The sequence below is a fragment of the Sabethes cyaneus genome, chromosome 2 (assembly GCF_943734655.1).
Source record: "Sabethes cyaneus chromosome 2, idSabCyanKW18_F2, whole genome shotgun sequence".
In the NCBI taxonomy this organism is placed as follows: domain Eukaryota; kingdom Metazoa; phylum Arthropoda; class Insecta; order Diptera; family Culicidae; genus Sabethes; species Sabethes cyaneus.
Window position 1 is genome coordinate 102,580,801 of NC_071354.1, and position 26,211 is coordinate 102,607,011.

Below are 26,211 nucleotides of genomic sequence, written 5' to 3' on the forward strand. Positions count from 1 at the left end.
TCGATGATGAAGACTCACTGCGCGGAGATCCTCTTCCGTGCTGTACTTCTCCTTCGTTTCTGTCTGCCACCTTTCTGGTCCTTTCTGATAATTGAAACGTAATAATAGAAACGAAGGACGTGTAATTGAAAGCTCCTTCAATATCAAGGAAAGCACAAAATGCCGTCTATTGATATTTGAGTGATTTTCCATTAATGTAACTACACAGTACAGTGCGGTTTCTGTAGGTTTCCATGCAACGAAGAGTTCTTTGAAAACTGAAAAAGAGCCAAGTCGTTTGGATCATTATGTAACGACCCATTCCAAAGCAGCGAAGCCTAATTTCATCAATATTGCCTTAAAACTTAACACTTTACATTTAAATAACAGAGAAAAGGAATTGTCCACTACAATTTTCAACATTTTTCTCTAGTCATCACCAAGAGTGAGACCCCTAAAGTGCGAGGCTCCGTGCGACTACACAGGTTTGCCGGCCTAAACGCCAACTTTGGGCGGAGACAATCTATGCCTGACTAAAAATGGAGGCTGAAAAGATTGGGTTATAAATCAATGCGTCGAAAAGGCTACAGACAAAACAACGTTTATCTTCCACGAAAAATGGCAATTGGCGACGATGAGCTGGAAATGGACAATGGGTACATTTGTTTGGGACCTTGACACCACCGACAATAATACTAGTAACAAGACCGAGTATACTGGAGAGAAATTCTTGAGACAGCACAAGCCACTGCGACGCGATGCACCTTACTTACTTACTTATTCAGCCGAGAGCCGGGGTGGCTCTTGCCGTATCAAGAATTCTGGGCTACTCGTCGCCAATTCGTTGCGCGTCTCGACATACGCAAGTCGGGTTCAACCTGGTCGAGCCATCGTGCACGTTGAGCCCCTCTATTCCTGGTGCCGGTAGGGTTCTTGAAGAGAACGGATTTGACTACACAGTCGTCCGGCATCCTTGCGACATGGCCGGCCCACCGTAGTCTTCCAACTTTCGCCAGGTGTTCGACGGGAATCTCTCCAAGCAGTGCCTGTAGCTCGTGATTCATACGTCTCCGCCACTCTCCGCTTTCCGTTTGCATTCCGCCAAAAATAGTCCGCAACACTTTTCGTTCAAAAACGGCAAGTACACGTATGTCTTCCGTAAGCAAAGTTACCGTTTGAAGTCCCTAGAGGACTACCGGTCTTTTTGGCGTTTTGTACATCACCAGCTTTGTGCGGCGGCGTATGCTCCTAGATCGAAACGTCTTGCGGAGGAAAAAGTAGGCTCGATTTCCAGCTTGAATGCGTTCTTGGATCTCCTTTTTTTGTCGGAAGATTTGACCACTACGACCATTATTTTGATCTATTGGATCTCCTTACTCGTGTTATTGTCGGCGGTGACCAGAGATCTCGTTACTTTCTCGGGAGCCTCTTGCTACCATATATTTGGTTTTCGACGCATTAATTTGTAGCCCTATCCTCCTAGCCTTCGTTTTTAGTCTGGCGTAGATTGCCTCCGCCGTCCCACGGTTTCTAGTAATGATGTCGAGGTCGTCTGCAAAGGCTAGGAGTTGGCTACTCTTGCTGAAGATCGTTCCTCTCGTTTCGATTCCCGCTCGCCGGATCACACCTTCAATAGCGATATTAAATTACATACAGGACAGTCCATCCCCTTGCCGTAACCCTCTGCGCAATTCAAAAGGACTTGAGAGTGTCCCGAAATGCGCACGTAACATATTACTCGTTCCAGAGTTGCTTTGATCAGCCACGTCAGTTTGTCCGGAAAACCGTACTCGTGCATTATCTGCCATAGCTGTTCGCGTTCAACGGTATCGTATGCTGCTCTGAATACCACGAAAATATGATGTGTGGGCACGTTGTACTCTCGACATTTCTGAAGGGTTTGTCGGAGAGTAAAAATTTGATCCATAGTATCACGGGCCCCCATAAAGCCCGCTTGATACTGCGCTACGAAATCTCTTGCTATTGGGGATAGACGACGCAACAAAATCTGGGAGAGCACCTTGTAGGCGGCGTTGACCAGCGTAATGCCGCGGTAGTTACGGCAGTCTAGCCGGTCGCCTTTTTTGTAGATGGGACAGACTACGCCTTCCATCCACTCCTCCGGTAGTTTCTCTTCTTCCCAAATCCTTGAAATCAGCCACTGAAGTGCCGTTACTAGCGGTTCTCTTGGCCATTTTTATAGATTTCAGCCGGGAGTCGGTCCTTTCTGGCGGCTCTATTATTCTTCAGCAGACCGATTTCTCGACGGATCTCTTCGAGATCGGGAACCGGTACGCTGTTGTCGTTTGTAGGTACTCCGAGGTTAACTTCCTTTGCGTGTGCTGCTGCTATATCGCCGTTGAGGTGCTCATCGAACAACAGTTTCCACCTGTCGACCACCACGCGCTCGTTTGTGATTATATCCCCTCCCTCGTCCCTACACATGTCAGGTTTTGGTGTGTGGGCCTTGCGAGTTTGGTTCACCTTACCGTAAAACTTGCGGGTATCATTAGCCCGGAATAGTTGTTCTAGCTCCTCACGATCTCTGTCCTCCTTCTGGCGCTCCTCCTCCTTTTCCTCCTCAGGATCGTGGTCAACTCATTCCTCGCTCGTCGATACTTGGCCAAATTCTCTCTCGTGGATATGCTCAGATAGTTTTCCCAAGCTCTTTTTTCTTCTCCATCGCTTCTTGGCATTCCCCGTCAAACCAATCATTTCGTGCACTCGAGGTTTCCACACCTAGCACCGCGGTTGCGGCCTCGTTGACGGCCGAGCGTATCCTACTCCATCCGTTTTCGAGGTTCGAAGCATCTAGCTCCACAGAGGAAGACAGAGCTTCATCCAGTACGCGCGCGTAGTTTTCGGCAGTTCGCTGGGTTGTCTAGTTGCCGAATGTTTAGCCGAGGAGGGTGACTTTGTCGCGAGGTATAAACCGTCGATAGTTTTGAGCGCACATGTACTGCTACTAGGTAGTGGTCCGAGTCAATATCCGCACTCCGAAGGGAGCGTACGTTAGTGATGCTCGAGAAAAACCGACTCTCGATGAGAATATGGTCGATTTGGTTCGAGATTCATTGGTCAGATGATCTCCAGGTGGTCTTGTGGATATCTTTGTGGGGAAAGAAGGTGCTTTTGATCACGAAGCCTCGGGAAACCGCAAAGTTGATGCATCGCTGGCCGTTATCGTTCGTGTCGGTGTGCAGGCTATGGGGCCCGATCACCGTTCTATACATTGCTTCCCTGCTGGTTTGGGCGTTCATATCCCCGATGACGATCTTGATGTCCCGTGGTGAGCAGCTGTCGTACGTTACCTCCAGCTGCGCATAGAACCCTGTCGCCACCAACGAAAGTTAGCGATCTGCAGTTCCAGGTACCATGTCTCCATTCCATGTCCTTATTTCGTCGCCTTGGTCCAAGCCGAATGTTCCGAGAAGATATTTCTTGACTCTTGTTGTAAGTTTTTTTGGGTTTAGATAGGTAGCCCTACTAGGGCTTACGCTATCGAGTCTCGGGATGGGGCAGCCATCTTTCAGTGTCGAGACAACACTGTGCCTCCTCCCCTGTTAATATACGGCCTTATTTTCCACCGGGGTTGGTTACCCGATCTCCGCTAAAGCGTCGATGACACTGGACGAGTTTGTAAGCTGCTAGTCAGCGATCTCACGAGTGGGCGAGTTAGCGAATGCGCGAGTCATGATGACACACAAATCGGCAAGTAAGCTAGCATGCGAGGGGTTTTGATAAATCTAAAACGTATTGGGCAGCGATGCCGTACATACAAACAAATCGTTGCTAGATAAACGATCAAGTTTAACGTACACAATGCACAATTTAGATAAGAGTTATCTTACGTTATTTAATTCTAACTTCTTCATGGATGTTTAATTGGTAAACATGAAGCATTACGAGGAATTACTTCAATTAATTAACATTGCCTTTACAATTTCAAAATTAGCAAAAATATTTGGCTTTTCTGGGGCTATAAAATTAATAATTTAAAAACCCCCTCGCTGCGTCGCTAGGTACTCGCAACTATGATGCCACACAGCTAGTGTGCTAGCCATAGCCAACAAGCGCACACGCCATCGAGTAGCGAGTAAAGTTGAGCAGCATTCAACTTTACTCGCTACTAGCAAATAATCTGCTCGTCAGCTAGTGTGTATGATGACACAGGGCGAGTTCACGATCTACTCGCCAACTCGCTTACTAGCAACCTAAAAACTCGCCTAGTGTCATCGACGTTTAAGGTTGCTCGTATTCCGGCTGGTACCACGTGGAGGTAGGGGTAGGAGTTGCTATAAAGAGACTAGGGACCACAATGGGGTCTATTTTACGCATTATCCAACCATTTACCAACCCGCGATGCACCTACAATATCTCAATAAACGTAACGGCCGCCATTTTATTTTATCTAATCATAAAATCAAAGTTTTCATTTCATTTACTGATGGATCAAAAATCTGTTTTAATCAGAAGTTACCTTTAAAAATATGCAATAACTTTCACAAAAATATAGTTAGCATTTCATTTACATTTGTTCTTTTGACACACTGACGATCACGTTATTTGCATTTTAAAGCACTATGCACTGTAGCAATAAGTAGTAGCTCGAATCAGAAATACGACATGAAGCAAAAACTTTTCCATAGACTCACGATCTTACTGCTTAGTAAAAACTAGTCAAAAATGATCTAGAAATAGAATTTTAACTGAATTGCAAAATATGCATCACATTATGAACTATTGTATCAACTTCCAAATGACAAACATAGCTGCCGTAGTTATCAGTACAATATACTGTCCAGAACAGGATCATTATCATTTCCTCAAGTGCTAACTTTTCAAATCCTTTCAGCCACGCCGGCTTGTAACTGAGTAAGGTTCAATGTTCTCTTACTGCCCTGTCTCGAGTATCTTTGTACCACTACTGTAACTGTACCCATTAGCCTTCTGGATTCATACACTTCCGATGCATCTACGGCGAAAGGGACTGCAGCATCCTGAGTTGAATTTAAATTACAAAATAAAATGTCCAACAAAGGTGTCGAGAAGAATTACAATTCATTTCTCGGCCCTTTTAGTCTGCCAATTTTGCTGATTCACTCTCCGTTTGGCCGTATATTCATGAAGCTGGCTTGTGAAGTCCACCGGAATTTCAACGCTCCTTTGTGTCCTCCGCCGCTTCATTTCCTTAGGCAGGCATGACGGAGTAAAATGAACAATTATCAATAAGTCATGTTTGGAAATTATTTCAAGCAGGTTGTTTTCACGTACAGCAAATTAAGATAAACTCTACATCCACAAGCGGAGGAGTCTTGTTTTTTTTCGTTGTGCAGACGACCGAGTTGCCGTACTTAATCCCAGTTTCCTTCATTATTCGCAAGCAATGAACGAGAACGGTCGCACATTTTAATTTATGTTGTGAACAGCAACAATGGCGTGAGAAATACGACTGCCACTGGGACGCCACCGCAAAGACCGATACGCTGTGCACCGCGCGACATTTTTTTTCGTTTTTTTCATTTTGAGCCATTATTCACGAAATTTCCTCTCTTGTTAATTTCATGTTTTTCTTCGCGGTACCAACTCCCTCCTCACCTTGTTGTGGCTTCTCTCACTCACTGCAACATTACAAACATTCACCACCGGTTGACCAACCTGCCCACAGCAGTCGGAATTCGGTGAAAATGAATTCGACACGGCTACCATTACCACCTCCAACCCGGAGGACGAGATCGACGAGGAAATCACTGCCGAGCCGCAAACTGTGACCGTTCCAATTACTATTTGTATAATGATCATGATTGGGTAAGTTAGCTAAAATTTTCCTGTTATTTTTATTCCTTTCCGAATATACACTGCTTTCGTGATTTCTTTTCAGGTACATATTTTTCGGTGCTCGATTGTTCGCAGACTGGGAAAACTGGGATATCCTTGATGGCAGCTATTTCTGCTTCATTTCACTTAGCAGCATCGGATTCGGTGATATTGTACCAGGCGCTTCGGTGAGTTTGGCTAGAATTTAACTGTTTGAATACGTGCATTTTTGATTTTTGGGCAGCAATAAGTAACGATAGGGCAGATAGTGCATTATCAAGCGAAACAAAAGCTAGGTTTGCCACAATTAATGAGACTTTGCCTTTTGTTTCGATAGATTTACATCCGCTAAAACTGGTGTACCAGTTTTAGCAAACACTATTCCCTATTCAATTATTAGTAGAATAACCGGATACTCCTATGCTATTGATATCACTTCCTACCCCAAACAGCTGCTCTATCAATAGTAGTTCTACTAGTTTTAACACAATATCGGTACATTAATAGCTACAGCTACATGCAAACTGTATTTCAACGAACTTTTGCTTTAAAAATCATTTAGTTTGAGTTGATTATCATGTATCGATAAAACTTTGTTGATAATACATTCAATAACGTTTAAAAGAAAAACGAAATTTTCCTCCTTAATTGTACATTTATGAGGTTCTTTGAAGAGATTGCAATAGTTGGCAAACTTACTTATTTATATCAGCATAGAGTCGAAATGGTTAATGTAGAGTGAGGGTGCCATTATTAGGCCCATTGAGGGGCTCAGTTGAATGGTTAGCTGTTATAGCATAACATAGATAACCATACACACCATGGGTGACTGATATGGTGTGCCCGTAAGCACACCATACACCTGGCCATGCCCTTACGATTGTAGAAATGGGTACGTTAGTTGAACACCTATTGCAAGAGGATGCGCAAAAACTCACGCAATCCTCATAGATGTTCGTGTGTCCAGCAATATACGATTTAGCAAAATATATAGTATTGCACATAGAATATGTAGTTCCAAAAAGAGATTATATGACTATAATATAAATATATTAGCGTAAAGAGTAAAATGAATGGTGTCTATATAGGCACAAGTAGAACAGTCTCACCAGCAATCCTTAGAACGAAATACAATTGTGTCGTACATCCAATATCCAATAAGTTAATTAAATTTCACTCCTGATATCCACGAGCATTATCCAGACTTATTACAGCCAAAGTTTTCACAGTGTTGAATGGTTAGCTGTTATCGCCTCAAATTTCATTGTTGGGGTATGTCAAATCGGTGGGCATCCTAGGAAAACACTGTATCAACCACTTTTTCAGTGCTTTTTCAGTAGAGCATGGATGAAATTAACATATTGGTGCAAAAAATCAAAGACAGAAGAAAGGTGGGTTATTGCAGAAGATGGCTGCTTCGGATAGCCGCATAAGAACGGAGCATACCTCTTGTACGGCTTCGAACTTACGACTCTTCAACTTGTCGGAAAGCACCCAAGTGCATATATGCAAGTCCAAATCTGACAAGGCTACTTGCAAGTCGTACGCCGAAGGACCAGCCTGCACAGCACTGGCAAGAGGATGATAATCAGCCTCCCCTAACATGAAGATCCGACGTTGTTTTGAGCCGCTTCTGAGTGAAGAATAGACGTTCGGAAGCTCGAAAGCGCCCCCTTCTTTGTCAGCATGGATGGGAGATATTAGTTAAGAACCTAAGAACCACTGCAAATTTTTATATTTTCCTACGATCCAGTAAAACACAGTATTTATATACAGTAGGGCGGGGCATAAGTGCGATGTTTGAAGTTGTCATCAATTTTCGCGAGATATAAAGAAGGAAAACAACAAAATATATTTTATAGTGATGCAGCTACTCAATGTCTTTACATTCAACTATAAATCATCTGGAATAATAGTGTTACTGAAAATAAATTCTTCATTCTTCTGATCAAATGCCGATTCGCACTTTTACCCCACTAGCGGGGCAAAAGTACGAATACCGCGGGGCAAAAGTGCGAAGCTATAATTCATGAAATTAGCACAGCAGTAGCTAACAAAACCATATTATCTTCAATTTGCGTTATGTTTCGGTAAGGAATATTCTCAATTTACACCTTTCCTGTTTTGCACTGGTGTATTGCAGCTTCTGTCAGATCGAAACTTTCCCAAACGTTTGTTTTTTGTTTCATCAGCGGAAAAACATTGTTTTCCAGTTTTCTGCAGATCTTCCATTTCCAGTATCTGTAATATAGTGCCAAAAGTTGTATATAATTAGCTATACATTTTGGTCTCGTCCATGAATCGCAATTTTGCCCCGGCCGTGAATCGCACTTTTACCTCGCTAAGCGCTTGACGGTTTGATTAACTTATGGAAAAGCGAAATATACTCTTTTCATCGTATTTTCAAAACAGATATGCAAGTGATGTAAAACACTGCTACAAATTTTTAACAACTAATTTCCTCCTGTTGATATCGTATCACCGGTATAACGAAAAATTACATCAAAACCGCCCTAAAATAACATTTGCACATAACTCAGCAACTATGCTTCGCAAGCAACCAAAGTTTAGATTCAAGCTGTCAAAGTAGTCACCCATCCATGCCAATGTAGTCAATTTACTCGGAATCTGCACCGATAAACCATTAAATCGCACTTTTACCCCTCCTTACTCTATAACAAAGGTAAAAATGTAGTTTCAACCACATTTATGGTTGTTTTACGCACAAACAGAAATTTCATTTTGTTTCAAACTGATATGTATGATTGAAATATTTATTGTTGTATCGATGTTAAACACAATTTGAAAATACTTTACTTTTAATTCAAAACTGTTATTTTCTTGATTCAAATAGAATTTCGTTTTGAAACAAAAATATTTTTAGGTTGTTATAAAAATTTCGTTTGAAACAAACTGGAATTTTTTCCCTCCGTGATAGCAACGAAACCTTTCCCCGAACAACCCCGTTGAGAATCGCGGCTAAAACGCTGAGAGACGAACAGCGTCGCGCACGGTAACTCACAAGTCGCAAGGACTTGCATAGTGTCGTCGTCCCGTCAGTAAAATGAGTTAGATTCTCGATCCATGAATCGAACTTTTACCCCGTCAGTAAATCGAACTTTTGCCCCGCTAGGCGTTTGACGGGGTTTTATCAAATTATGGAAAAGCGAAATATATTTTGTAAATTCTTCTCACCACAATTTCAAGAGAGATACCTGAGTGATGTAAAACGCTACTACAATTTGTCAACAAGTAATACCCTCCTGTTGATATCGTATTTGCCGTACAACGAAATATAACATCAAAACCATTCTAAAATAACATTTACCTATAATTCAGCAACTATGCTTCGTAAACAACAAATGTTTATGATAGATTTAAGCTGTCAAAGTACTCACCCATTCATGCCAATGTAGTCAATTTACTAGGAATCCGCACTGATAAATCATTGAATCGCACTTTTACCCTCATCGCACTTTTACCCTTCTTTACTCTACTGTGTTTTACTGGATCGTAGTGGAGATAGGGGGTCATTCCAAAAAGTCTTGTTAGAATAGTGATAGGTTTTGAACGTCTTTGTGATTTCCAGATCAATTTTCAATATTTTTGCACCAATCGATTAGCAAATCTTAAGCAATAATTTACTGGAATTTCTAGTCATTGCTTTGCGATTGGGTGAAAAAGACTTCGTCTAAATGAACATGTTTTACACACTCGATCGGACTAAATAATGGTCCGAACTTGAGAGAAACGAAAAAGAAGAAGAAAAGATGGCAAAAAATAAAATGTTGACTTCTTTTTCTTTTTACTCTGGTTGTATTTCGTTTACAAAGCTCAAAAGTTATAAAAGTCTTTGTCAAGCTATTACCAACAAAACAAAAAAAAGTTTATTCCAATACGTTGTGTAGTTTCTGAGAAAAAGGTACATAAAGTTTGAAAATCGTGGTTTTACAGGAGCGTCGTTTTATTCCGTCGAGGTTGTTCTACACCGCACTGGAAAGCTTATGTGTATGATTAGCCGTTATGTGTGCGACGGGGTACCCGGGTACCTTTTCAGTTTTAAAATAGTTATAACTCATTCAATTTAAAACATACGTAATTGAAATTTTGCGACATCGTAAAACTCGTTGATCTTAAGTAATTGAGGTTTTTTGGTGCATATCCATAAAAGGGTTTAGCAATGAGAGTCACTTGAATTTTTTTATTACGTAGGAGGGCGACAAGGGTACCCGGGTACTCATGATTTGCTATCTTCATAACTTTAGTTATGTTGAACCGATTTGGATGAAACCGGTGGCATTTGATTCGTACATTTATCTAGTTTTGATTAGATAAAGCGTTTGGCCATCTAATGACAAGTTGTTCCCGGGAATCGGTAATTCCGGAGCAACATTCGTTAAAACGTGGGAAGCCGCATGTTTTGAAAGAATATCAGCTTTCAGTAAACCTATTAGCTTTGAACTTGACACTGTGGACCCTTTTTTCATCTAATTATATAAATTGGTGACTTTAGATCGCATTGGCCACTCCAGAATTTGGTTCCTGTAGGAATACAGATGGCGAGTTGGGTGCCTAATCCAATATTAGAATTGGTTTAGCGGATCTTTTAGATGTTTTGAATTGAAATGGTCAGTTTAGTACTGATTGATAATTTCGGAACTGGTTCCAAATGTATAACAGATGGTTCTACGTTTTGAACGGTTCTGATAATGCTAAGCATTATTTTGAATCCTGCGGTATCATCTGTGACCCCGTAGAAACCATTTTCGAAATAACCAATCAAAATACATCGAAATGTAAAAAATATCACCTACCGAACTAATTCCAAGAACTTTGATACCCATATTGCTAGGTTTTACCTCCAATCCAGGACTGGCTACTCATGACCCCACAGGAACCTACTCCGGAATGGCCAACCTGATTCATCTCATTATATGAAATAGTACATTGTATGAATTTTTAGAGTTTTTATATCCACATGACTGATTTTCCTGCAATACAATCATTTCTCTTCCTCACAGCGGACACTCTGTCGGAATTCCGGATTTTCGGGCCCCGTATATCTTTTAGTGGCCAAATAGCCAAATGATTCAAAACTAGATAAATAAACGAATCACTTGACACCTATTTCGTCGAAATCGGTTTAAAATTGTTGATGTTATAACAATATCAATTTTGGGTACCCGGGTACCCTTGTCGCCCTGCTAAAGGTGTTTTTTTGTCGCACACATAACGGTTAGGGATGCTATACCGGTTTTACCGGTATTACCGGGCTATTTTCCAATACCGAATTACCGGTTTTTCCAAGACCAAAAACCGGTATTTTCTTTATTTTTTTGCATGATCAAATAACAACTCAAGAAGCCTGAATCGCTGGTAAAACTTGTAAAGCACGGGGAAACTTAAATTCATGATTGAAGGTTCTACAAATAATAACTCAATTATGTAGTTCTTCCAAAGGGAAAACCCTGAAATACCTCACCGCTGTCAGCGTGAGCCGGAGTGCCTCATGCTTTTTAAGCAGTCGTCTCCATTCAACTCGTTCCACTCCACGGGCTACTCGTCGCCAATTTCTCAGTCGTCTCAGAAGTCGCAAATCATTATCGACCTGATCGTGCCATCTTGCATGTTGAGCTCCTCTGTTACTAGTGTCGATGGGGTCGTTGAAGAGAACTGTTTTCGTTGCTGAGAAACAAGGATACGCTTTACTTTAGCGATGAGAAATTCATGAATAAATAAGAAATTGTTGTTGAATAAGAACCAGCCTCGGCTGCTGTCGAATTGCTATACCGGAAAAATTGCAAACTCTACGAACTACGAACTCTAAAACTACTCCCGGAACACCTTTCAAGTATCGCATAACTGCTGTTCGAGTTACTGTATTGGTAGAATTTCAGAGAGAGTTCGTATATTTATTCGTTTTATAATTAGCCGCACTATTTGCAATGACTTCGTAATATTCTTCAAGACATCAAGGATATTTTAATAATAAAATTCTGCAATGTTTTATTATTTTAGTCAATGGAATAAACTCAGAAACCGAGCAGCAGAGTGGACCTTCAGTTATAATTTATCATAAATGTCAGTATCTAAGCAGCTTATTAAAAGCTCATGAACAAGGGTTTTCCTACGCTACATTTCTAATTTATCACTAGGAATTGTTCTTTTTTTCTCTGTGCACACCGAATGAAGATTCTCTGCCTCCGGAAGTTTTTCATTGAAATTTGTTTTCGTTTAAAAGATGATACGGTAAATTCTTTTCGCATTGTTAAATATTATTTTTTAATGAACTAGTCAATTTACTATACGACAGAAATTAAGTATCATTGATTATGGAAGGATCTTCTTTAAATCATTTGATTTTTAAATATAGTTTTCAAGAGTTAACTTTTACCGGTTTTTTACCGGTTTTACCGGTATTGCATTTATCAATACCGAAAAACCGGTTTTCAAAATAACTCCCGGTATTGGCATCTCTATGTATGATCGTTTTTCGGCCACTCCCGGGATGGGATCATTACAAAATTGCTATTTAAATAAGCGGGAAAAGACTGCAGAACCAAAATCTGGAATACAAAATTTATGAAATTTTCAAAAGATTTAGTCGTTTACGTCCCCTTAACATTACAGGCACATGCTACAGCCTCTGCAGTAAAGCATAAAATTTATACCTAACCAGCAAAATAAAATACGAAACATAAAAAACTAACATCAATTTGTATTTCATTGAGAATTGTTTGCAGCAAAGCAGCCTTTTTCGCTTCGTTATTCAATTTTGCTTAGCGATATTATGTTGCAGTAAATGCAATCTACTGAAACAAAATATTATTGACCACAAGTGAACCCCTAACCGCATTTCATTTTAAAGCAATATTAAACTTTTGTAAGTTACAAAGATTAAGGTAGCCAGAAATTTAAGACAAATTGAATGGTATATGTATGTATACAGTTAAGCTCTATGTGTTGTGAATATACTGATGATTCCTTCTCATCAGCTCAAAAAACTCAATTTAAACATATCACCGATTATTACAGAAGGTTTCATCCATTCTACATTCCAAGTCGTAAGATCCGAGCAATAATAATTAAAACCTTTACACCAGGCACCGTAACTGTGACATCGTCAATGTACGTGTTTCTTATATTTCACACTTCATTTGCTTTCTATAACTGACTATCGATCTGATGTAATGCTTATCTCGATTCGTATATTCATTTCAATACCAGCCCTCCTATCGCATGCTATGGTTTTTAATTGTATTCGAGAGTAAAATTCAATCCGTTCTAAATGATACTGTTCTACGCAATTCACAGTGAATACGATATGACTATAATTCAAATAAGGGACAGTTTAGGACCCAGGTAATTTTTAAAACCAACATATGTACGTATTATTCAGATTCATAAAATGTGCAAAGACCACCCATTACAATTTTATACGAGGCTCCCATACACCGTATATTCGTTTAAAGTCTATATTTATTTCAGATTATATTGGGGCGAACCAACCAGCGGTTGAAAGCCCCACCAAATAGTAAATAAATAAGTAAATAATTTCCGATTATAGAATCCATTTAATTTCGCTATTGCTTCAGTTCTCAACCTTAGAAAGGATTTCATCTCCATGAAGGTAAAACTGAGTTCATTCTACAAAACTATAAGATAATTACTTGATGCGGTGATAACCTTACTCGGATTCGAATCTGTGAACCAAGGGCTGTGCAGGGATACTCAGTTTCCTTTCCGCCAGGGACCCTCATTTACATTTACTCATAAAACCAAATAACTTAAATAAAGTTAACGTTCACCGCAAAAAACTTGCCTTACACTAATAACGTTAAATTAGATGAGCTTCAGCTTAACCTTTAAATGCCAAGAAGACCATCGAGAGTGTGGGAACCGTCACTGAAACTCAAACAATAAACCTTCACCACGCAGTCTACAATTATATTTTACAGTGTTAACCATGGTTGCCAACTGGTTGTCTGTGCCTTGAATCTATAATTAAATTAACCTACATTAAAATTACCTCTAAACAAATTAATCTAAACTGGTAACAATCACAAAAAATTGTTGACTTGGTTATTGTTGTCTGCCTCGTACCGGTCTGCGGCTGCAGATTAAACATGGGCGAAGCTGGCTCCTTCAGCAGCGTCCAAGCGGGAAAATCACCATAAAACACAAGCACCGCAAAAACACAACAGATAAAGACGTTTTTAAGCTTCGCATACTTTATGAACGCTTTTTAATGATCTTGTCAAGTCGTTGCACGGGTAGCAATGAGAAGGACGCTAAAATAAAATACTGTCGAGCGCGGAAAGGTTCTTTGCTAAGTGCCACCGCACAAAATGATAAAAGAGCACGTCAAACAAAGTAACTCACTTTCAGAAGTATACTTGTATCCTAGCAAACTGGAACAGCAGTGCTGCTTCCAAGCACCATGGCAACCGAAGGTGAAGACGGAAAAGCAATCACAGTTACCGGGAGCGCGTACTATAAAATAAAGTGATGGTCACTATTTTACATGAACATAAATTGTAAAAAGATCAGTGGGCACTTTTCGCAAATGACCTCAGTCGGTGCACAATACCGTGTCATTCGGCGTCCGAAGTAACCCCAGCTTAACGGTTATAGCCGCACAAATTTCGAGCAAAGCTGAAACGCGTCATGCACAGTGCGGTATCGAAAGGATTCGCAAATAAACATGCTCTCTTTATCATCACGAATAAAACGCATCATAATTGTAAAGGTCAATGCACATATTTTTCTTTTTCTAAATAACAGGTCTTACGATCCTCCTAGATCACTAAATGGATATCAACGAACGATATAAACTAGATTCGAAAATGGTAGAAAATTGATGTTTTGTGAGCCCTTCCGCTCGGATTATGATTGTATTTTCGGTAGACTTCTAATTATTCAGCATTCATTAGTTTCGTGTTTCATTAACTTCGGAATAATCGGATGTGCAAACGAAAAACTGCCTATTGGAGAGAAAACGCGGCAATTTTCCCCAGAGTATAAACCCAAAATAGAAACAGGTCAAAAAAACTGGTCCCGCGCCCTACTTAAAAGGAAGAGCATCATAATGTATCAAAAATAATAATATTTCATACCTTAAAGTACTTAGTACCATCAGCACGCACGAAACGGGTAGTGTTTTTCCAGATCAAATTTGCATCAAATATATGTATCAGCTATTCGGTTAAAAGCTTTTGCATGTTTTTCAATCAACATCTGCCGACGATTTACACGAAACAGACCGCTGGCTACAATATGCAATGACCACCCCTTGCGAGTGATTTGTCGATGCACGTGGAATTTTGCCAAATTACACTGTGCAAGTTAAATAAATTTGGGATAAAAGCAATGTTTATTCTCGCGATTCTGATGGACGTTTTAGTTTTCCAGAATCTGTGCAAATCCGTTACATTGTGTTAAATGTGATAAGGTGAAAAGTAAATACTTACTTTAATAACCTGCGTTATAGACTCGTATCAAATTATTTCAATTCAATTAAATTCTGTTTCTGCCAAATACAGCCCTCATTCGACATTCTCGTTGCATGTCCAATCTTCTACAGTTTGTCATTTTGTTAGCTGTATGTAGTTCATACGCTAGTTTTGCACTCTCTCCTCTATTTTGTCGTCCAGGATCAAACACACTCATTGCGCCGTTTAAAGTCGGTAAAATTTTACCGATTAAGCTACTTAGGCGTCCATGAATGATATCCGTCGTTCGCCACCTGCAGCTGGAACAATTGAATGCAATTTGCAGTTATTTAAAGTAAATATCAGACAACTGTAACCCACAGCAAAGCAATACGACATTCTTGTCAGACAAAATGTTACCAGCTTGAATTTATTATAGAAACATTGAATGATTTGCTGCTAGGGAACATCGGAAAGATAATGCAAATAAAATATAAACTAATCTATAAAATATACCAATAATTTAAGGACGCTCAAGCATAAAGTTGATGTATTGGTTCGATAGTGACGAACAGGAAGTAATTTTTACTGGTGCTATCGTGAAATCCTCGAAAGCACCGCCATAATTACGTTTCCTAATCAAAGTTCCTACTGGCTTTGGTCTCATTCAAAAAACATTGAGCGCCGCACAGCTAAATATTTGAACAGATCAAACAAGTTTAAAATGCAAAATGAATTTACCATACCTTTCGCTCTTGACAGTGTTCCGCGTCATCCGCAGAACGAACCATGAATTTTCTGCTTTTATTTCATCACTTACTCTTTCTCTTTTTTTTGATTTTTTTTTTCATTTCCGTACCATTTTATTGCGCCCACGCTCAACGGTTGCCCGATCATCCGATTCTGCAGCTGCAAACGAAAGGTGACACGAAGATGGAAATCAGCTTCATCCTATGCGCCATCTATCTACTGCTTGGGATGGCACTGATAGCCATGTGCTTTAATCTGATGCAGGTGAGTTCAATCGTTCTTTTCACCACACACACACACGCACACCCCTTTCACCGACAGAAGTAACGGAGAATTGACTTTCCGTTCCAATCGGACGGAATATATGATCCTGTTTGCTAGGTTTGTCCAACCCCTTCTACTGCTTGCTTCCATTCCCATCATGACAGGTGAGAGAACACTCCAGCTATGTCAAAAACACGGATTTATCTCTGTAATTCTGCAGATTATACTTCACACAGCTGGCACTGATTGTAGTGGAAGGTCAATGGGTTATGGAAAAAATGACGATAAAGACAAAACATTTCTATCGTTTACTTAATACGTTTCAACCAAGGTTTCAACAAAAAACAAATTGTGAATTGTGCTTTCCAATATCTATTCTGATGAGAAGATTAATATTAATTTTTTACGGAAATGCATAGTACTTTTCATATTTCAATTTATACCATAGGCTGGACAAAGAATACACCTTTTCTAAATAAATTTTCGATTATATACATTTTCCACACAACTTTCCCCGTAATAATTTTATGCAAATGATTATTCCATTTGGATGATCTGTATTTTGGGTGGTCTAGCCTTGCCAGCGTTGAAAGAGAAAGCGAAAATACTTCCCTTTCTTTTTTTCTCACGAAAAATCCTGAACAATATCAGCAACGCAGGCAAGGCCAATATCGACCTAGGCAACGGAACAAGGATGGCGAATGGAAACTGGGTACATGGAATCGCTGGATTTCGTAGGTGACGACCGGATGCTGCTCGAACAGATTAAGCCCCACTGATTCGGTATCGTAGCTCTACAAAAATCTATCGCAAAGGAGAAAGGGTTCGGAAGAAGCCCAGTTTTACCAGAGTGGTGGCACAACCAACGAACCGGGAACGAACTTTGTAGTGTTGAACAGAATGCAGGATTGCTCGATAGATTGGAAGATGATGAACAAGAGGATGTATTAGTTGTACATAAAGGACAGTTTCTTCAATTGCCGCAACATCAGCATGCACTGCCCGTTTGAAGGTAGATCTAACGAAGAGAAAGAAGCTGTTCGCCATAGGATATCAAGATCGTCATCGGGGATATGAGCGCCCAAGTCGGTAGGGAAGAAGGGTATACAACGGTGATCGGGCCCCACAGCCTGCACACCGACACGAATGATAACGGCCTTCGATACATAAACTACGCAGCTTTACGAGGTACGATGAAGCCATCTGGAACTCACTTGAGCAACGTACACAGATTGACTATATCCTCATAGATAGTTCTCTGCTAACACCACGAACATACGTTCCCTACGGCCTGCGGATATTGGTTCAGACCTGGTAGTAGTATATGAGCACTCAAAACTGTTAACCGTATACCAGGCACGTCAAAGCCGTTCTCCTGAGCTAAACATAACGCAGCTGTATAACTCGCAATCTACCGAGAACTACACGCGGACACTGGATGACGCACTGCCTACTTCGGAAAAGTTAGGTGCTTCAACTCTCGAAGACGGTTGGGGCAGAATTCCTTCGTCCATCGGTACTAGGTGACGAGCGCATGCCATGAGAAATGCCAACAAACGGTGAACAAAAAGTGTCTTGAAAAGATGATCTGTGCATTGCTACGAGGAAGAATTTGGCCAAATACCGACGAGCAAGAAAACCAGTTTACCCCCATCCTGACAAATGCGAATGCGCCAACAAGACCTTTACAAACATGACCGAAAAACACTAGTATTTCCATTCGTATCTCTCGTAGATCGCATAGTTGCACGAATGTTTAAGGTGCCTTGAAAGAAAGTGTTAGTTTCGAAAATTTCCTTTAGAACAGGTATAGTTTTCCAGTCTGAAGAAAATGACGACCAAAACGACCGTCAGTGTCATTTAAAAAGTGGTGCTTATCTTCCCGAAGATACAGCAGTTCAAGAATTAAGTAAAGACCATTAAACGAAGCACTAGGTTTCTTCGATAGTACTCCGGACTGCCTACTTTTGTCGTCCATCGAATATCGGTGTAACTTGCCAGTCAGGTGCAAGTATCTTCCCGAAGCACTGCATTATTTCATGATTTGGGAAGAGAAGTTACCGGAGGTATTCTTCCATCCATCCATTGTTCGTCTCATCTATAAAGAGATTGATTAACTTAACTACTATCGCGGCATAACGCTGAAAAAGCCCGTCTACGAGGTACGCTCCTAGGCTTTTATAATACTTGCTGTCACCGATAGCACAATGATTCGCAGGGAATTATCAGGCGAGGTTCAGGTGAACCCGCGCTGATTGCGAACTAAATATTTTCCATCCAACAGATCTTGCCACACATCACATCTTCATTGACTTCAAAGCAGGAAATGTCGAACGAGTCCAGCCTAGCCTAGGCTTTGCAGGCGACTTTGAAATTGACTGAGAAATGAAAGGAAGAGCCTCATACGCCTATGCTACTTTCCGCTTTCCATTTGTACTTCATCAAAAATAATCCGCAACACTATTTGTTCATATACGACCAGTGCACGAATGTACTCCGTGAGCAAAGTAACTGTCTCAAATCCGTAGAGGACTACCAGTTGGTTAGCGTTCTGTACATCGTCAGCTTTGAATACTGCTTGTACTGCTTTTACTTGTCGATTACCTCGGGCTCGTTTGTAACCACGTTTCCCTCCTCATTCCTACGTCTCTACACATATCAGGTTTCGGCATGCATCCTTTACGAGATTGGTTCATCTTTTCATAAAACTAGTGCGTCTTACTAGCTCGGAATAGTTGTTCTAGTTCCTCGCGTTTTCTGTCCTCCTACTGGCGCTTTTTCCTCCTCTGGATTGTGCTCAACCCATTCCGCGCTCGTCGGTACTTGGCCAAACTCTCCCTCATGGCAATGCTAAGATAGTTTTTCCAAGCACTTTTTTACCTCTCCATCATTTGTTGGCATTCCCCGTCAAACGGGGGAACTCGAGGCTTCTTCAGAATTAATGCAGAACTGATAGAGAACTGTAGCAGAACTAAGACAGAACTGATGGAAAGCTGACACGGAACCGATGTAGAACTGATCCAGCTCTTAAACTAGTCTACGAGTAAACAGTGTTGTAAAACCCACACTCGTGTGGTCCAATTTTCTCACACACGCGTACTCATTCTAACGAATGCGCCGTCATAAGCATCGGACTCTCGCTCGTACTTATTCATGCGTCGAGTTTTTGCGAGTGTGTGTTAACAGCTATGGTTCGTCGTTGCATCCCGAGCTGCTGAAACCGATTGCTCGCGAGGGTTTACACTCCCCCTTAGTATAACCGAGAGCGAGAATGAAGGAGAAAAGAAAAAGTAATGCACAACCTGTATCCCAGTGCGCCACAAGGCCTCACGAGCAGCTGATTGCTCAGGAGTTATTTGACTCGCGAATACGCTTTGCAGGAAGACGACCTGAGAATGTGCGTGCGCGAGTGTGTAGGTAGCAGAATGTCTACACATAGCAACAGTGGCTGTTTGATTTACGCTTGCGTGTGCGGCGTTAGCATTGAATGCTATACTTCTCATACACACTCGCGTGAGAGTAGGGTAAATTAACCATTAGTGGACCAGTTAGTGCTTGAGTAGTTTTCTTCCACGAATTATTGTAAACTGGTAACGCTAAACACGCAACCGATGGCACTTACAATATGAGTAAATTTCGATTAAGCCTAAACAAATATCAATTTATGTGGCAAATCTCAATATTTTACACATTTTTTAAAACAGTTTGGAATGTCCCTTACCCTTTTCCCTTTATGTACCTTGTGGTTTACAATAGGATAGCGACCGGGTGCATTAGAGGAATTCTAGTGTATTTTGCGTGAAGAGCGTCCTCTAATGGCGACATTTCACATTGTTAACCAGGAAATGGACTCTAGCTTGTTGAAAATGTCGATATTGAGATATTAATCATTAAATTCTGCTAAAATCTTATTAACTGAACTGTTTGGTATGTTTAGTTCTTTCGGTTTCATGTCACATATCCTCGGAAATAAGAAGCACAATCTAATACTCGCCTAAACTGTTCCCGAGGTTCATTAGAGGTAAATGGTCCACTATAGGTTAACTTACCTAGGTTAACTAACTAGACAACGTTGGCTTCTCGCTTGATTTGCAAATTGCCTGTAAATAGGTCGAATTTAGCTAAAACTTGATTAAAAATTCTCAAAAAGTTTTTAAAGTATGAGTAGAAAATTTAACCAATTTCGGTAACTTACTAATTACCAATAATTGAATTATTTTCTGTGACAAATAACGCACATATAAGTTTCCACTACCTACTCAAAATCCGAGGTTGAACACTTTAAGGGTATTTTGAGTAGCTTTAACCATGTTTTATCTAAATCCAACCTATATACAAGTAAATTCATTTAATAGTGTGGAATGTGGTGAATGTAAATCACATAATGAAATGAGTCCGTGTCCCACTGGCTGGCGTAATCAATGCTCTCCCTTGAGCGAGCCGCTTCTCGCGTGTCGTCTCGTGGAGCTATCACGTTCATTCTGATATATATAGAAGCATTACATAATACACACAAGTTATTATATGTAATAATGTATGATAACCTACATCTCTACCTTCGTTTATATGAATCTAAATGCGTAAGGGCTACAAATTACTGCTAGTGTTTCTAACACAGATAGAACAACAGAGTAATGCAATGCTCTCCAGCAATATGGATCAGTGAACTCTTTGCCAATTCTAGTTATAGAACCACTTACTTACTTAAGTGATTTGTCGTCCTAAGACAAAGCCTGTGGAACAAGGTTTCTCCAAATTATTCGGATGTGGGCTACCGCTCTCCTATTCCTCGGACACCGAGTACCCTCCTCCAGATCTCGCTCTACCTGGTCTAACCATCTTACTCTCTGCGCTGCTGGTCGTCTTGTTCCTACCGGATTTGAGGCAAACACCATCTTTGCAGAATAGTGTTCCGGCATGCCCTGCCCATCGTATCCGTCCAGCTTTAGCCACCTTCTGGATACTCGATTCGCCATAGAGCTGTGCGAGTTCATGGTTCATCCTCCGCCTCCATACTCCGTTCTCCTGTACGCCGCCGAAGATCGTTCTTAGCACTCGTCGTTCGAAAACTCCGAGCACTCGCAGGTCCTCCTCGAGCATTGTCCATGTTTCATGCCCGTAGAGAACAACCGGTCTAATAAGCGTCTTGTACAGGGTGCACTTTGTACGGGGACTTAGTCTGCTCGACCGCAATTGCTTCTGAAGCCCATAGTAAGCACGACTTCCGCTGATAATACGTCTCCGAATCTTACGGCTGGTATCATTGTCCGCCGTTACCAGTGAGCCAAGGCAAACAAATTCATCAACTACCTCAAACCCATCGCCGTCGATCAATATACTACTACCCAAGCGGTGTCGTTCGGCCTCGGTTCCGCTGGCCGGCATGTACTTTGTTTTAGACCTATTTACCTTTAACCCAATCTTTTCTGCTTCGCGCTTTAGTCTGGTGTACTGTTCTGCCACCGCCACAAATGTTCTGCCGATAATATCCATGGCAAAGCAGACGAATTGACTAGATTTGTTGAAGATCGTGCCCCGCGTGTTGATATCCGCTCGATTCATAACACCTTGTAGCGCTATGTTGAACAGCAGGCATGAAAGACCATCGCCTTGACGAAGCCCTCCGTGTTATTCGAATGAAATTGACAATCCACCCGAAATCCGAACACAGCACAGTGTACCATCCATGGTAGATTTAATCAGTTTGATGAGCTTCCTGGGGAAGCCGTTCTCGTCCATGATTTTCCATAGCTCTTTGCGGTCGATGGTATAATATGCGGCTTTAAAGTCAACAAACAAATGATGCGTGGGAACTTTGTATTCACGGCCCTTTTGAAGGATTTGCCGCAGTGTAAATATTTGATCCGTTGTAGACCGACCTTCGACGAAGCCGGCTTGATAAGTTCCCACAAATCTGTTCGCAATTGGTGATAGTCGGCGGAAAATGATTTGGTACAGCACTTTATAGGCGGCATTGAGAACGGTGATCGCTCGATAGTTCTCACTGTTCAACTTGTCGCCCTTTTTATATAGCGGGCAGATAACCCCATGTTTCCACTCCTCCGGTAACTGTTCCGTATCCCAAATTCTAACAATTAGTAGGTGTAGACAAACGGCCAGCTTTACTGGTCCCATTTTAATAAGCTCCGCTCCGTTGCCATCTTTTCTAGCTGACTTGTTGTTCTTTAGCTGCATGATGGTATCCTTAGCATCGTCTATCGTTGCGGCTGGCACTTCGTCCCCGTTTGTTGCACCGTCGAAATCGCTTTCCCCGCCGCCATGGTTCTCCACCTGGGCGCCATTCAGATATACGTCGAAGTGCTGCTTCCACCTATCGGTCACCTCACGATCGTCCGTCAGAATACTGCCAGTCTTATCTCGACACATTTCGGCTCGCGGCACAAAGCCTTTGCGGGATCCGTTTAGTTTCTGGTAGAACTTTCGCGTTTCCTGAGAACGATGCAGCCGCTCCAACTCTGCATATTCCTGCTCTTCCAGGTTGCGCTTTTTCTCCCGAAAGATTTGGATACGCTGCATCTTCTTCTGTTTGTGTCTTTCCACGTTCTGACGTGTGGCACTGCGCATCTTGGCCGCCCGCGCAGCGTTCTCCTCATCCATCACCCTCCTACATTCATCGTCAAACCAATCGTTCCGCTGATTCCGGGTCACATGCCCGATGGAGCTCTCCGCTACACTGCTGATGGCTGTTTTGATAGTGTTCCAACAGTCCTCGAGGGCTTCGTCCAGCTCGTCCTCTTCCGGCAGCGCAGCTTCGAGTGAATGCGCGTAGTTTGCGGCGACGTCTGACTGCTTCAGCCGCGCGAGATCTAACCGAGGCTGGCGTCGATCCCGAATGTTGTTCACAACGGAGAGTCTTGGGCGCATCTTAACCATCACTAGGTAGTGGTCCGAGTCAACGTTAACGCTTCGATAGGATCTGACGTCGATAATGTCTGAGAAGTGCCGACTGTCGATCAAAACGTGGTCGATCTGTGATTCTCTCTGATTTGGTGACCTCCAGGTGTACTTGTGATGGATTTTGTGCTGGAAAAAGGTACTACGTACGGCCATATTCTTGGAGGCGGCAAAGTCGATAAGTCTTAGGCCCATTTCATTGGTTCGCTGGTGTGCACTGAACCTTCTAATCACCGGTTTATATTCCTCCTCCTGGCCGACCTGAGCATTGAAATCCCCGATGATGATCTTGATATCATGTTTTGGGCAGCGGTCGTATTCACTCTCCAACTGCGCGTCTCGTATCTTATTAAAAACAATATAAACTACAATTTTGTGAGAAAGAATTAGCAATGTTATTTCTCCGATCTTACGAAATGATCATTTTCCTTAGGTTGCCAGCCTTCCGTACCCCATCACTCTTACAATGGTTATGAATGGTTTTAGTTGCTAAAATCGAAAGACGTGTTTATATACACAAATGATACATACAACAATTAGATTGGTTTACAGAAGGTCAATAATAAGTTTTCTAGCAAAACTACCTGCAAAATATCTGACGAACCATAATTTAGTCTATTTAGTCTGACAAAACAAACCGCATTTCTTTCGCACTGTAAAAAAAACATACTGGCTTTATCTTATCATCTGTAATTCATAGTTTTGCCCCAGCAGTATGTTCTATCTAGCAGTATATCTTATTATTCCAACGCGTATCAAAAATATGATCCACAGGTATCGAATAGGGATTTGTTATCGTCTACCTTCCATAATAATTCAATTAGTGCTCAATTCATTTCGCTTATTGAAAACCATACTACAGCGCTGGCCTAGCTAAAGATATTATTTCAATCCCAATACTGTCACCGTGGTCGTAAAAATGATATACGCTGCAATGTCTAACCACGGGGAAAATGAGCCAAATTGATCTGATGACCATGGATACTAGACTAGCAGTGATTGCTATCATCATCATAATATGAAATAAAATACAAGGACACTGGTGACCATTGGCGCTGTTCTGATGAATATGTCCCGTCTGTATCCCATAAGCAAACTACTCACGAGCTGGAAATATTTACTCTGCAATCAACATGGCATATATAACGTTGGAATCGTCAGTTATCACGAATAGATTCTTCTTCTATCAATTTATCTTTTCGTCTAATGGTATCATGCACTAATGCGGGCCATGTTTATTTTGATAATCTGATGACATATAAATTTGAAATTCATGCTTACACTTACTATTCAAATTTAGTTGGATGAAATAAAATGCAATTTAAACCAGATTCGTCAATCAACAGCAAAAGGTGAAATTTGTGCCATGGACACTCTTCGAAAAGCAAACTTGCATAAAAGGGGGCCAATAGCATGATAGAAATCTATGCGGAAGTGAAACTTGAGATGATGAAATCTGCTGAAATGACAACTTTTGCGAAGCGTTTAATAGCATCGTATATGACGTGGGCATTTGGTTTAGCTTTAGACCATACCGCACCACATAGAAAGAGGATAGGAAAACAGCTGCGTTACTGTCACCGTTATATGGGTTTAGCGGCAGTGACAGTAACACTGTTTAAACAACTGAAACAGTACTCTGCATATATGACAAATGCAATACAGGAAAGCCGAATAGCATAATTTGGAATTTGATTCTTTTTCTTTGTGAATATTTCATCAGACACGTGCGGTTCCTAAATTCGTAACCTGAGAACAAGACAATCTTCAATCGTCTGTGGGTCATTCCATCTCAAACGCACACATGGTTTGGATTCGACAACCAGCGATTTCAACCAAAGTTGGTATAATAATTGTTCATTCCGACTCCACAGCCAAATTTTCCATTTTCAGGGCTAAATAATGTATTTTAATGAAAAAGACGCATCTTCAACATAGAATCAACATAATAAATTTTCAAGTTATGGATACTTTTGCATATATTTAAATAACAGTAACAATTTCGTACAAATGCAATGCAATATAATGCATTGTTATGTCGACTAATGTGGGATTCCACTCTTGAGATTATTCGAAACTTCAAAGTAATTTCGAAACTTGAAAATGCGTTTATTAACATTTCATTGCACTATGGGAAAAACTACCTTAAAAATGAACGAAATTCATAAACGCACTGCCAGCAGATAAAATGTAAGTGATCTTATGTAAAATTTTCCGACGATTCGCGTGGTAGTGTACCCCTTCCCTATTTGTCATCGAAAAGTATCAAGTTTTGCTGATTTTCCTTCATTTTTAACAATATTTAAACTTAGGCCATTACGAATATTTTATAAAGTTTTTGTCCTTGCGGTGTTAGACAACTGAAGGGGGGAGGGTGAAAAAAAAAACAAAAAGATTTTTGTCCACCGGCCTATATTTGGCATCGACTACATCCATGTTCTTCTACAACTTATTAAATAAGTATTAAATACTAAGAATAGTGTATAAATTTAGAATTAACAAGTAGACATGAATCCAGATCCGTATAACTATATTTTTATTTTTCCATAAACATTTCACTCTTAGCATTCACTCAAAATCTTGTGAATTTTTAACTATGCGCTAAAAAGTTTCCAACTAATCAACATATGTCTCACTTTTTCCGAGTACAGTCTTTATCAAACAATTCGTTGCATTAATTCTACCTCTCACATATGAAACTAATAATATAAAATTCAATCCCATGCAAAGGATTTGTGAAGCAATGGAAGCTTGCGGATCTCCGATAGCAGAGCGCCGACCAAGGATAATGGCATCCGCTAGTTGGTTTGCTTATGTCGAATGGATTGCTTGCTCTTTTTTTGTTCCGTTGCAAATCATTCTACCGCATCCAATCGCTGAAACGTGACGAGGACACAATTTCATGTGTGATACATTTGTATGCACGGTTTTCATTTTGTCCTTTGAAAGGTTATTTTTTCTAGGTGAAGCAACAGACTGTTCATTTTTGTATGAATCTGAATTCAAGTTATCGTTAAAACATTGAATGGCATATTTTCAATCCACCAATTTTATG

At 40.8% G+C, this 26,211-nt stretch overlaps 1 protein-coding gene across 1 annotated transcript in view; it reads left to right on the top strand.

Moving 5' to 3' along the window:
• Window positions 1-26,211, top strand: part of LOC128735783 (potassium channel subfamily K member 18) — a 74,083-nt gene that overhangs the window by 35,587 nt on the left and 12,285 nt on the right. Inside the window, exons 6-8 of the mRNA XM_053830269.1 lie at window positions 5,651-5,787; window positions 5,861-5,984; window positions 16,137-16,241. Coding sequence (XP_053686244.1) covers window positions 5,651-5,787; window positions 5,861-5,984; window positions 16,137-16,241 — 366 coding nt within the window. The remainder of the gene's footprint in view (window positions 1-5,650; window positions 5,788-5,860; window positions 5,985-16,136; window positions 16,242-26,211) is intronic.